Below are 14,760 nucleotides of genomic sequence, written 5' to 3'. Positions count from 1 at the left end.
ATCACGTGTCCTACTAATCTTCTCCTGTGTGTGTGTGTGTGTGTATATATAGGCACAGCACAGTACTACTACTCTACTCCTGTTTGTATATAGGCACAGCACAGTACTACTACTCTTCTCCTGTGTGTGTGTATATAGGCACAGCACAGTACTACTACTCTACTCCTGTTTGTATATAGGCACAGCACAGTACTACTACTCTTCTCCTGTGTGTGTGTATATAGGCACAGCACAGTCCTGCTACTCTACTCCTGTTTGTATATAGGCACAGTACTACTACTCTACTCCTGTTTGTATATAGGCACAGTACTACTACTCTACTTATGTTTGTATATAGGCACAGTACTACTACTCTACTCCTGTTTGTATATAGGCACAGCACAGTACTACTACTCTTCTCCTGTGTGTGTGTATATAGGCACAGCACAGTCCTGCTACTCTACTCCTGTTTGTATATAGGCACAGTACTACTACTCTACTTCTGTTTGTATATAGGCACAGTACTACTACTCTACTCCTGTTTGTATATAGGCACAGCACAGTACTACTACTCTTCTCCTGTGTGTGTGTATATAGGCACAGCACAGTCCTGCTACTCTACTCCTGTTTGTATATAGGCACAGTACTACTACTCTACTTCTGTTTGTATATAGGCACAGTACTACTACTCTACTCCTGTTTGTATATAGGTACAGTACTACTACTACTTCTGTTTGTATATAGGCACAGCACAGTACTACTACTACTACTCTTCTCCTGTGTGTGTATATAGGCACAGTACTACTACTCTACTCCTGTTTGTATATAGGCACAGCACAGTACTACTACTACTTCTGTTTGTATATAGGCACAGCACAGTACTACTACTACTCTACTTCTGTTTGTATATAGGCACAGCACAGTACTACTACTACTCTTCTCCTGTGTGTGTATATAGGCACAGCACAGTCCTGCTACTCTACTTCTGTTTGTATATAGGCACAGCACAGTACTACTACTACTTCCCCTATCCTCCATGCATGGACATGACACTGTCCTACTCCTTTTACCCTACATATGTGTACACATATCACAGTACTATTCCTCCTTACCTGTATATATGAGGGATACTATTCCTAGTCTATATAGACTGGACCAGCATAGTACTACAACTCCTATCCTGTATGTATGGGCACATAATTATCCTACTCTATACTGTATATGTGAAGGCATATCACAGAACCAGTGGTGTAACTAGAGTCCACTGGGCCCCGGGACAAAATTCCTAATGGGGGCCCCCCCTCCCCAACTATACCTAACAAACAAACCTCAAAACCCTTTCTGCTAACTGATATTTCAGTGATTATTACATATTCTGCCCCCCACAATTAATCATTACAATCCCCCCCCCCACAATGAATAATTACATATTCTGTCCCCCCCCCACAATGAATAATTACATATTCTCTCCCCCCACAATGAATAATTACATATTCTCTCCCCCCCCCCACAATGAATAATTACATATTCTCTCCCCCCCCACAATGAATAATTACATATTCTCTCCCCCCACAATGATTTATTACATATTCTCCCCCCCCCACAATGAATTATTACATATTCTCCCCCCCCCACAATGAATTATTACATATTCTCCCCCCCCCACAATGAATTATTACATATTCTCCCCCCCCCCCACAATGAATTATTACATATTCTCCCCCCCCCACAATGAATTATTACATATTCTCCCCCCCCACAATGAATTATTACATATTCTCCCCCCCCCCACAATGAATTATTACATATTCTGCCCCCCACAATGAATTATTACATATTCTCCCCCCCCACAATGAATTATTACATATTCTGCCCCCCACAATGAATTATTACATATTCTCCCCCCCCACAATGAATTATTACATATTCTGCCCCCCACAATGAATTATTACATATTCTGCCCCCCACAATGAATTACCACATATTCGCCCCCCCCCCCCCCACAATTAATTATTACATATCCCCCCCCCCCACAATTAATTACCACATATTCTTGCCCAAATATTGTGATGTGCGCCGGGGTTGTCTTCCGGCCACATCGCTCCAGTAATAGTGCTCGAGCGGCCGCTTACTGCCGCATCGAGCACTATTCAGTGACGGGCAGGAGCTTCCTGTCCGGACGGACGGAGGCCCCTGCCCGACTGCCAGTGGCGTATCGACCGCGGTCGCCATTGAGACGGTCGTCCGGGCCCCCCGTCCGATGGGCCCGGTCTCAATGGCGACCGCGGTCGGTACGCCACTGCACAGAACTACAACTCTTATCCTGTGTACTACTACTACTACTACTACTACTACTACTACTACTACTTTAGCACGATACTGTATATATGCACTTTCACCATACTATAAGTACTCCTATACTGTATATATGCACTTTCACCATACTATAAGTACTCCTATACTGTATATATGCACTTTCACCATACTATAAGTACTCCTATACTGTATATATGCACTTTCACCATACTATAAGTACTCCTATACTGTGTGTATAAGCACAATACTACTACACCTATCCTGCACAGTGCTACTACTACTCCTATTCTTTGCATAAGGACACGGTACTATGACTCTTATCCTGTCTACATGGTCTTAGTTTGGGCAATTGTTGGGCCTAGTGCATAAGGCGAGACTCTTAATGTGTTACATGGTGCTGCTCCAATACTTAACATGGTCATGGAGAACTGTGGGGGAGATTCAGAAACTGAAGCCATTTTAATTTGTTTTAAACTTGCGCAACATGTATATTGCAATCCTTGTGCTACTACGGGTATAATGGTAACAACGTTTTTTCTTTAATTCCCTTATATGTTCTCATTACATGTATAATCCGGTTTTATATTAGAAACGTCAACAATGTTAATCTGCTAAATAAACTCTATTGTTGACTGAGTTCTTGGCACACGGCTGACGCCGGAGAACAGTTGTGTCGGGATTACGTGTATGGCTGCCACATGTCTGTCCCCGACTACTTCACGTTTGTACATTGGCTTGTAAAGAGAGACGAATGACGTGAATGGCTTGTTGTTCATACCCCAGGTTCCCTCTGTTTCTGAACCCGTTCCTGTGGCCATCATCTTTTGCGCGAAAGGAGCAAATACAGACCTAAGGGAACGTAAAACTGTGGTCTTGAAATCTGCCTCCGAAACTTGTAGGTTTCAAATGGACAAACCCATATACAAGCCCGACCAGCAAGGTAAGCAGGGAATTGGGGGGGAATAGGTCTTCAACTTCAAATGCCTGAAACATTTGACCTAATTTGCTACCATCTTGGATGGCATCGTGTTCTACCAAATTTTTGACCCATTTTGAAAATGCTCAATCGGGGAAGTTCTGTGATATAGACTAGGACCAAATCTGGGCAAATGAGGGGCTACAAGGTGTCTTTTCCTGGTGGGGCAAACATGTCGCAAGATACTACGCAACACTTAATTTCTCCTAACCCTCCGAAATGTAAGTAATTTCAAGGAGGATGCTGTCAAGTTCACAAAAGCTGTTGGACTGGTTTGGATTATAGTCCCTTGACCAATCAGCCGACATGGTTTATTACCTGGAGTGTGCGTGTGTGCAGTTTGTTTTTCCCCCTAAATGCTAAAACTACAATTCCCATGATGCCTTGCACAGTAGGATGTGTGTAGTGACCCTTGGAAGTGCAGTCAACTCATTTAAGGCTCTCCAACAATCCAAAGTCGTATGGGGATAGGGAGAGAAAGCAGGATTCCAGGACGCGCTTCTCATTCAGGCAATTTATTTATTTCAACAAAGCAGTGGAATGTAACATCAATAGTTCGGACTACGCGTTTCGGGTCGGATTGTACCCTTCCTCAGGTCCATACAGTTAACACAAGTATTCTGCCTGATCAGAGTGTGGTGGGTAGCGTCCGTCTGAGGTGTAGATAGGAGACCATACAGCTCTACCGAGGTAGCGGGGAAATCAGTGCCCCAATAAGATTGTTTGGTCGCAAGAAGTGACCTCGCTGGCTTGGCTTGAGTACCGCTGTGCCACAGCGCTCCCGTCTGCCAGTAATCAAGCCAAGCCAGCGAGGATCCAATTCCGGGCCACGGGAGACGCTGCAAACTCCGTACCTTAATATTACTATTCCAGCCTCTACTACAGGCAGTCCCCGGGTTACATACAAGATAGGGTCTGTAGGTTTGTTCTTAAGTTGAATTTGTATGTAAGTCGGAACTGTATACTTTACCATTGTAACCCCAGCCAAATTTTTTTTGGGTTCTGTGACAATTGGATTTTAAAAATGTTGGATTGTCATGAGAACCAGGATTAGTAATAAAGCTTCATTGTAGACACCTGTGATAACTGTTATAGCTGTTTATTGTAGCCTAAGGCTAAAGTACAGTAAATTGCCAACATCCAGTGGTCCGTTTGTAACTAGGGGTCGTATATAAGTCAGGTGTTCTTAAGTAGGGGACCGCCTGTACTTCTTTCCGTACCACTAGATACTGATTGTCTGATGCGCTGTGTATACTTTTTTCCTTGCACTTTTTCAACAATCCAAAGTATAAGGGAAGACACAGACAAATCCCAGACCTTGCAGCCTTCACGGACCAACCACGGTGTTGAGGACAAGACTCCGATCATCATGGTGATATATCCTGCACGGAGTACCGGCCTCCTTGTAAAACAGCAGCGTCTTCATAATTGTTGTACATTATCACTAGAGCACTCCGCCATTTAGACAAGAGCTAATCGTGCCACCCCATCCTCGGACCATCTGTTCATTGATCGGTTCCACCTTGTTTGTCTTTATACAATCCCTTACGTGTTTTGCTTAAACTTTATAAATATTCTTGCTGCTTCTTGGAAAATGCCAAATTTTTGTTAATGATAAAATAATTGCTACATTTTAAGCACAATGCTGGACCTGACCAGGGTTTGGTTCTCTTACAGTATTCTTCAGGTTGTTGTGTCTTAATGCTCAGCTGAAGCTAGTGACTCTGAAGGTAAGTGAATGTTTTGCCCATGAGTTCTTCTAGTGGACGGCACATATCTGTAGCATTTTCCCTGACCTAGGCAGGTATATATAGGGGGTGGGCAGAGCAGGAAGTAGCTGAACCTAATAAAACATTGACCTACATTGAGGACCTATAGTGTTTAATTCTCACTCAATCTTGATGGCACCAGTTTTGGTTCAGTCTTTAAAGTTAAGCCTATAAAACTAAAGGCCTACAATAACTGTAACCTTCAAAATGGCAGAGCAATAATGGTGTTTCCAGGCTAGATGGGAGTCCCAACACTAAGGATGAGTGCACCCAACTGGGTTTGGCCAAACCTCGAAAGAAGGCTTGCTTCGAGTACCTGAACCTTAAATGACCACTTATGCTTGTGACTGCACCATTGACAGGTGATAACCCTTTAAATGCCACCGGCCCTTACGCCTGCACACTGGCATTGAAAGGTTTAACACCCATGATCATGGCCTGTACTGAACATGAGTCTTACAGGTGGTGGAGAACCTGAACACCTAAACCAAACTTCTAGCTGGATTTTATCCCTACTAGAGAGGAACAGACACCATGTGACCGGACTAATTGCCGAATTGGCTGTTCAGTCGCCATTCTTCATCAGTAACTTTTTTTTTTTGTCTTTTTTCCCTCTCCTCTACAGTTTTCAGCGGTCTACCTGCAGGTAAGCAATACTCTACTGGGCCTTTGGGCGCTCGAGGTAGCGGGTGTAACTTGAGTTTTCTTCTGTTTTGTAAGACCATAGGGTTATGCTCAAGATTGATGTTGGCTCTACCCAGTTCTACCATCATGGCCAAGCCATGTGTTGATTCTGTTCTAGAAATTTTGTAGGGTGCTTGCAAAGCAATGTGACCACCCTGTTTCCTATTTTGGTTCAGAATACCTCCCATTTTAGCATTCTATATGGCAACAATATGTGTTTCATAACTTTTATACGTACACCTACTGCATATTATGAAGCCAAAGAATATCCTCACCGTGGGGATGTTGGCTATCCGAGCCCTCTGTGTAAATACATTGACTAACCCACAAGAACATGATGGTGCTGACCTTCCCCTGGGTATGCTGTAGGATTCGTAGACTTGTTCAAAAAGCTTCCATCTCTTACAGGATCCATCAAGAGCCAGAATTGCCCAATGGCTTCTTCCAGAGGATGACCATGGGGTGATTTCTCTGGATTTCAAACTGATCAGAGAGGCTACTCCTGGCTCCTATGTACTTATAGCAGAAAGAGAATCCGGCTATCCCATTAGACAGTATTTTACAGTGGAAGAATACGGTAATTTATGCAAAATAACGTTTGTGTTTGGGTAAAATGCATTGAAAGGTGTTATCTGCTAGTGTATGAAAGCAGTGTGAGGGACCTACATTCCTTCACGATCTTTACGTTGGTTCTTGTTGGCTGAATTCTAACTAAATCAATAGCCGATCCACAACTTGAAACTCCTGAGCCTCAATGTGATTGATATAACAAGGCCCTGAAACCCCCCCCCCCCCCCGGTGGTCTAAAAAAATCCCTTAAAGGGAACATGTCACCAGAGGGCTGTTTGGAGTAGTGCCCCGATTCCCACAGATTCGTATGAATACTGTACAAAAGCACCAGTAGTAAAGAATATATATATGACCATTGGCCACTGACCAGGCCCACAAATGGACAAACCTCTCTAAATAACCACTGGTGCTTGAATGCGGCAACATAACGAGACAAAAGAATTAAGGTACCCAAATATTAAAAAAACCCTCAAGGGTTAATGCGTATGCTAAATGTGGCCTGTGGGAAACTGGTCAAGGCCACTTGGATACAGGGGTGGGGAGTTGGGCTAAATGATGGTGTTGGGAAGAGATTTGTGGTGGCAGAAGAGTTGGATTTTTGTTTGTCCTGATGAATTTTATTTCGATAACATGGTTCTGTAATATATTGGAGTTCCTGTGTTGGCAGATGAATAGGGAGATATGGGGGGGGGGGGATTTATTTTAGAAAACTGCTAAATAAGTGGCATAGCTGATTTTGGTTGTAATTAATGATTAAATTGTGATGGCAATTCTAACTGGTCGGTTTTATAATAATAATAATAATAATCTGTATTTATTTAGTGCCATCAAATTCTGCAGTGCTTTTGTTAAAAGTTAATAAAAATATAAGATTTGTAAATTTTAAAAATTAAAAAAAAATTGTCTACTAACAAACTTTTTTGTCTTTTGCAGTGTTGCCCCGTTTTACAGTAGACGTCAACTCTCCACAGACGGTATCCATGACCGCGGAGGATGTACCAGTCAACGTTTCTTCCGTGTATGAAAAAATGTTTCTCTTCATAAAGGACCGTGTATGTGTGATATACATAAATTTAATTTTGTCTTGCCTAACTAAAGCGTTACTGTTTCTGCCTCTTTAGCTACACTTATGGTGAGCCCATGGCCGGCTCCGTCGTTGTCCGGTATTGCAAGCAACCGTCTTACTATGGCAGACGACAAAACTGCTTCAAAGATAACAGTGACTCGTGCACCACTATGACAGGGGAGGTGAGTAATGGGCAACCCCAACTGATTGGTTGACTACACGAAAGGTTATCACAAAAGGTTGGGGGTGGGAGATGTTGGTCTACGTGATGGGACTCCCCTTCTTATGAATGTTGGGAGTCCAGTTTCTCCTAAATGATAGAGAACGGTTGACCGTGCATCCTGCTACTTCATCCAATGTCAATAGCAGTGCTATACATGACTCCTTCCTGGTCCTTGTTCGTTGCACTCATTATCCTCTAAGGGAGTGGCAGAAATGGTGGAGCACTGTGATTGGCCATTTCCAGCACTCCTAAGGACTTTGAATGGAGGGTCTTGATTCTTGCCCAACCATCATGTAGAGTCAGTTCAGGGTCTTGTGACGAAACTTGTTACCAAAATTTTATATTATAATCTAGAGTCAAATGGAAACACTCCTCATCATCCCAAAAGTTTTGATTTTTGCAAAATCTCAGTTGAACGCTTCATCCCCCTTCTTCCTATTCCTCCCTAAAGCTTGATGAGGAGGGCCATTACAGCGGCGTCATTGATCTGTATTCACCATTCATGAGGAACGCACGAGGAGCCTCCTTGTCCCTGGATATCACAGTGACTGAAGCGGGAACAGGTAACTAAATAAGTTAAAATGCCTAACATGAGGTGGTATAGACTGGTGGGGGGATTCTGGGAAATTCGGTATTGGGCCCACTATTCCAATTTTGTAGGACAAGTGATGGTATTGAAGGGCAGGTTGGAGAAGAAATGACCTGTCCCTTTAATTTATTTTTTAGGAATTCAAGTCACAGAGTCTCGTTACGTTTCAGTTACAACTCAACCAGCTCGGCTCAGCTTCGACTATGAATCCCAATTGCCGTATTATATGAGAGGGATAAAATACCCTGTTGTGGTAAGTATCAATAACCAAAAATTAGACTGGTTAGATGGATTTACTTCCAGTATCTTATGGAAATGTTTCTTGAAAATTGCACTTCAGTATATAAGTACCGTATATAAGTATATACAGTATATAAGTACCAATAATTGTCATGTGAGGATCAATCTTCTTTTTTTTTTTTTTTTTTTTTGTAGGTTGCTTGTTCCAATAGGTTTCTTTTGTAGAAATTCCAAAAAATTCATGGATTTGAAGAATCTTCTCATTGTTTTGGAGAAACTTTTTCAAGGCATAAAATTATGTCTAAAAAGCTAATTTGCCCAATAAACCACTAGCAGTATGTTGTCCAGCAGCTGAGCAGCTTCTAGATGTTTCTTTAATAGCCTAGCGTGGTGGCATTATCCAGAAAATCAACTTTAAAGCAGGATGTAAATTGGTTTTATGACGTCAAGGAGGCGGAGAGTTTAAAATTGAAGTCAAGCTCTCCCTGCCTTAAAATGCCCCTTTACTGTAATTGATGGCGCTGCATCCAGGGACATCATTAATCAGATCTCCTAAAGTCTGGCGCATGATGTCAATCACATGGGAGGAGGTGTTCAAAGTCAGGGAGAGCTTGACTTAAGGGTTAAACTCTCCGCCTCCCTGACTTTATACATCTAACTTTAAAGCAGATTTTATGGATGATGCCACCAAGTTGGCTCATTAAAGTAACATGATCTAGAAGCTGCTCAACTGCTTGACAACAAACTGGTAGTGGTTTATTAGGCCAATTTCTGATGACAGGTTCCCTTTAACCTTTTTTAGGGATCTTCAAAAAGAAAAAGATTTGAATACAAATATGTTCTTTCAATATCTACAAATCAGAAATATTTTAGGGCAATTTATAGCAAAACAGCATATGAGGGGGCAATACAAGATAACTCAACTCTATTTGATAATAACAAGTGCCAGGGAAAAAAATTATCCACAGCGTACAGTTTTTTTTTTTTTTTTTTAATGGCTTAAATAAAAACACTCCTTCTCTACACGGCTAAGCCGGAACAAGAATTGGGTTCAGTAATTACAAGCAAACAATGGTTTAGAGCCACAGAAGAAATGTTACGTACATCCACCTGGAACAACTGAAGAAGGTCCATACAAGATGGCACCTCTGTCCAGACAGAAACGTGCACTGTATGGACAATTATCCGAACCAGTGCTGGAAAGGGAGGCAGAAGAAAGGCACAACTTTCCAATTTTGGTGGGAATGCTCAGGTATAGAGGAATTTTGGTCCCAAGTCTTTGAGTTAATTACTTCGATTGGTGGTAGAAAAGTAGACCCTGTCCCATCAATGGCATTACTACATGTGGGCCTGGAGAATATAGACCCTGCTACTAGATGGTCAAAATTTCATATTCTAATAGCAGCTAGATTATGCAGAACCAAGCTCTGGAGATCCTTAAGGTTCCCGGACATACCAGAAGTATGTAACAGAGTAAACGACCAGATGCAATATGAAATTTCAAAAAATATGAAATGATGGAAGTATAGAAAAAAATGGAAGAGCTGGGAGACTAGTTCCTATGCAATACCAAAGTTAAAGCGGTTTTCCCATGAAGATACGTTAGGGCCTAACTTGCTGATCAGTATGGGTCAGTATGAGAGCTTTAATGGAGCAGACTGCCGCGCATGACCGTTCTGCACCATTAATCGCTATGGATCTGACGGAAATTGCCGCGCGCCGCACTTGCCGATCTCCGTCAGCTACATAGAGATTAATGAAATCAAAAGGTCATGCGCGCCTGTCTGACCATTACTCTCATGGAGCGACAAGGGGTCGGTCGGACCCCTCATTTTCGCAATCTGTGGGGGTCTCGGCACTGTGACCCCCACTGATCAGTAAATTAGGCCCTATCCATGGGTTGGGCCTAACTTGTCTTTGCGAGAAAACCCCTTTAATTGAATTGGGAAATAAACTTGGGGCCTTTCCTTCCTTTTTTTTTTTTTAAATTGTTTCCATATCTAGAAGTAAATTAAAACCAACGGGACATCGTATGGTACGGCTGGAGGGTGACTATTTATGGTGTAATGAACTTTAAAGGAATTTCAATACAAGTTGGATAAATGTATATTTTATATGAACAATTGTGGATGTTGTACATATAAATTGCATGTTTATTTGATGAAATTTAAAAAAAGGTCATAAAATGAGACTGATATCCCATTTATTTGACTTTCTAGGCACAACTTAATGATGAGAACGGTCAACCAATGCCTAATCAGGAACTTGAGGTGCAGGTTAATAATGATCAACCCCAGACTGCGATCACTGACTCGGAGGGCCGGATAGAGCATGAAATAGACACTTCCAATATGGTGGAGGCAAACTTTACCGTCAAAGTGAGTATTCTACTGTGTCTGAACTCATTGAAGCAAAAAGCCTGGACCTACCTTGGCATAGAACCGTTATGGATTTGGTCTACTAAAACCATGGCAATTTTGGGGTAGTGTGAGGCACAGGCTGAACATTCACTACTGATCACATTGATGTGAGGTGGATGAGAACCTCAGTATCAACTCACAGGGGGTCATTTATATTTATTTAGCTTTTTTGATCATTTTTTGCTCATTTCAATTTTTGCGTCTTTTTGGGGACATTTTGAAATGTCCGTCGGACATTTTGTTTTTTGTCAGGAAGACCCATTTATGTGCTAAATATCGCAAATAACATTTATCATTTCAAATTGTCTCAAATTTGTGTCAACCATACTTGAGGAAAACTTAGAAAATGGAAAGAAGTGACTTGAGACATTTTTGAGACATTTGTAACAAATGTCTCAAAGAGATCTGCAAAAAAAAACCCAACACATTTAACACAAGGAAAAAAGTGAGATTGAGAAATTACCAAAGAAGCAGACGGAAAAACGAGCCAAAACAAACAGATAAGATAAATAACCCCCCAAAAACTGATAAAAACAATCCTGATGTTGGGGCTGTATCTACAGTTGTAATGGGTTAACCAATTGGATAGACCAAATTTCTTCAAATTTTTGTGCTAGAATGCACTCTATAAAAGGGAATGCCAGACTGTAGCGGTGGATCTCCCCTTAAAGGTTTGTAATATACAATAATGGTTGGAACCCCATACTGTGTCGCTAGCTTGGATTTTTGCCCCCCCCCCCCCAACTATCATGCCATCTGGATTAAGAGGAAGTAGATGTTCCACTTCAAATCCCACATTTCCTTCAACCAAATATAACCCTTCTATTTCCAGGGTACGGGTGGGTGCTTGAGGCCTATCTCTTTGGGTTTTTTTGGTTTATTTACATGAACTTGTACATCCTCTCTACCTCTTAGGTCAGTTACTTAAACCCAGACCAGTGCTACTATGAAGAATGGTCAAGGAAGGACTTCCCCAGTGTCGAAAACATGGTGCAACGTTTTTACTCCTTTTCCAGTAGCTTTATACAAATGAAACGCCCTAAAGGAGAACTAAGTTGTGGTGAGAGCCATGGGATTGATATGGCCTACATCATCAGCGAAGAAGGAACCGGGGCTGGAGTTAACTCGGTCACTTTCTATTATATGGTTAGTGTTCTCTATGCAGTGGACTGAACGACTACCTAAGCCTTTAGAGTTTCATTATAATTTTTGTCCATGCGAAATGGCCCAAGAGTTAAAATGAGGACCTCAAAGTTTCAAGCCCAACCATCTTTTACTGTTCAGTTGCTACTGATATAATTACAATTTGATCTCTGTTCCTACAGAACCATGGACACTCTACCTTCCATGTCATGACCATAGCAATGCTGTTTAGAAATAATACCTTTTGTAACACAGCACCTGTAAATGTGCCATTGCCTCTTTTGGGGCCCATCACTTGGGTCTCATTCACCAATACAACCTTGACTAAGCATTGAGGTGGGCTCTATCCAAGGAGTGTCACTTTTTAGTGGAATGTTGAGCGTCCCACTCGGCATTATTAAAGTAGTTAAAGCCTTAATTATGTCAACAACCCAAACATCATATTTTTCTCTGTAGGCCCTATTGTAATTGAATACTTGTAGATCTGAATAATCTATTCTGAATTTTTTTTTTTTTAATTCATTTTGCAGGTGATATCAAATTCTGCCATTGTCCAAAGTGGTCAGAAGGATATTGATCTAAGCACTGGTGAGTTGTCTTATATTGGGTAATGATTGAAGCTATTTGGGTAAATTTACCAGATGAACAAATCTCTTTGTGCCTTTTTTTTTCTGTCTACGAAAATGGGGAGGTCCATCTTGCCTGAACTTTAGTAAAAGCATTTTTTATATGAGGGAGGAGAAGCTGTGACATCATCTATTGTCAGTAGTGATGTAATGATGGGTCAGTGATATCTATCTAGAGGTCATTGTACAGGGGGAGGAGATAAGCTGTGACATCATCTATTGTCACTAGTGATGTAATGATGGGTCAGTGTTATCTATATAGAGGTCATTGTACAGGGAGGGGGAGGAGATAAGCTGTGACATCATCTATTGTCAGTAGTGATGTAGTGATGGGTTAGTGTTATCTATATAGAGGTCATTGTACAGGGGGGAGGAGATAAGCTGTGACATCATCTATTGTCAGTAGTGATGTAATGATGGGTCAGTGTTATCTATATAGAGGTCATTGTACAGGGAGGGGGAGGAGATAAGCTGTCACATCTATTGTCACTAGTGATGTAATGATGGGTCAGTGTTATCTATATAGAGGTCATTGTACAGGGAGGGGGAGGAGATAAGCTGTGACATCATCTATTGTCAGTAGTGATGTAATGATGGGTCAGTGTTATCTATATAGAGGTCATTGTACAGGGAGGGGGAGGAGATAAGCTGTGACATCATCTATTGTCAGTAGTGATGTAATGATGGGTCAGTGTTATCTATATAGTGGTCATTGTACAGGGAGGGGGAGGGGATAAGCTGTGACATCATCTATTGTCAGTAGTGATGTAATGATGGGTCAGTGTTATCTATATAGAGGTCATTGTACAGGGAGGAGGAGGGGATAAGCTGTGACATCATCTATTGTCAGTAGTGATGTAATGATGGGTCAGTGTTATCTATATAGAGGTCATTGTACAGGGAGGGGGAGGAGATAAGCTGTGACATCATCTATTGTCAGTAGTGATGTAATGATGGGTCAGTGTTATCTATATAGAGGTCATTGTACAGGGAGGAGGAGGGGATAAGCTGTGACATCATCTATTGTCAGTAGTGATGTAACGATGGGTCAGTGTTATCTATATAGAGGTCATTGTACAGGGAGGAGGAGGAGATAAGCTGTGACATCATCTATTGTCAGTAGTGATGGGTCAGTGTTATCTATATAGAGGTCATTGTATAGGGAGGGGAGGAGATAAGCTGTGACATCATCTATTGTCAGTAGTAATGTAATGATGGGTCAGTGTTATCTATATAGAGGTCATTGTACAGGGAGGAGGAGGAGAAAAGTTGTGACATCATTTATTGTCAGTAGGGTCACTGGGGGTATCCATTGACGTTCTGCTTCTTTTAATGAGCCATTGCTAAAGGTCCTGTTTTTAGTAGATCTTTCCGATGACCACAAAAACAAACCTCTCTCTTAATCTTTCTTTTAGCTAGGAATGGTTCCTCCCGATTGGATATCCCGGTGTCTTTTGAGATGGCCCCCAGTGCTGATATGGTAGTCTACGCTATATTGAAAGATGAGATTGTTGCTGATACGGTCAATCTCAACATTGAAAACTGTTTCAAAAATCAGGTACATGGACACTGGTTTAGTAGATTTTTTTAGGGTATATGGTATTTACTATTGGGGCGTCCATTGACTGACCTCAAAATGATTTCCTATTGAGAAACTTGATGGGTATAAACTGGTGGAGGATGTAAGGGCTGGAACCATCATCAGATTACGGCCTCAAACTAAATTCAAGGCTCACAGAACCATAATAGTCTAAAGCAAGGTCTAGCAAGCCAGTTGGGTGCTGACTAGGTAAGTGGAGTATGGCCGGCCACCAAGTGTATTTTTTTTTTTTTTTTTTTTTGTCTTAAAAAAAAGCTTTATTAATTTTCACAAAATTCAAGTTCAAACACACAACGTTTGTGCATCAAAATTTCTTACATCTTTAACATGTGTCAAATTCCATATATAAAAAATTATACTACAGTTAATGCGAATCAAACAATCGCTGAAATATAACACCTTTACTTTAAATAAAAACAGCTCTTGGCTCTTAGTTAGGTTAGTTCTTAAGGACCTGTGCCAGTTGTTATCCGTTTTCCATTTTTCCCAGGTTCTAGCCCATTTCCTCATTGTTCCCCTCTTTTCCACTTGAATTGTTTCATATTCGTTTACCTTATGA

The 14,760-nt window shown here is 41.4% G+C and overlaps 1 protein-coding gene across 1 annotated transcript in view; it reads left to right on the top strand.

The window, feature by feature from the left end:
• LOC140106499 (ovostatin-like) overlaps positions 1-14,760 on the top strand; it is a 60,527-nt gene that overhangs the window by 25,331 nt on the left and 20,436 nt on the right. The window contains exons 3-14 of the mRNA XM_072130966.1: positions 3,079-3,235; positions 4,949-5,001; positions 5,666-5,686; positions 6,133-6,301; positions 7,228-7,312; positions 7,416-7,542; positions 8,035-8,146; positions 8,310-8,425; positions 10,632-10,790; positions 11,748-11,978; positions 12,506-12,563; positions 14,017-14,159. Of these exons, the coding sequence (XP_071987067.1) occupies positions 3,079-3,235; positions 4,949-5,001; positions 5,666-5,686; positions 6,133-6,301; positions 7,228-7,312; positions 7,416-7,542; positions 8,035-8,146; positions 8,310-8,425; positions 10,632-10,790; positions 11,748-11,978; positions 12,506-12,563; positions 14,017-14,159 (1,431 nt within the window). The remainder of the gene's footprint in view (positions 1-3,078; positions 3,236-4,948; positions 5,002-5,665; positions 5,687-6,132; positions 6,302-7,227; positions 7,313-7,415; positions 7,543-8,034; positions 8,147-8,309; positions 8,426-10,631; positions 10,791-11,747; positions 11,979-12,505; positions 12,564-14,016; positions 14,160-14,760) is intronic.

This window comes from Engystomops pustulosus, chromosome 11 (assembly GCF_040894005.1).
Source record: "Engystomops pustulosus chromosome 11, aEngPut4.maternal, whole genome shotgun sequence".
NCBI lineage: Eukaryota > Metazoa > Chordata > Amphibia > Anura > Leptodactylidae > Engystomops > Engystomops pustulosus.
The sequence above is the reverse complement of the archived record's forward strand: the minus strand, read 5'-3'. Positions and strand labels throughout refer to the sequence as shown.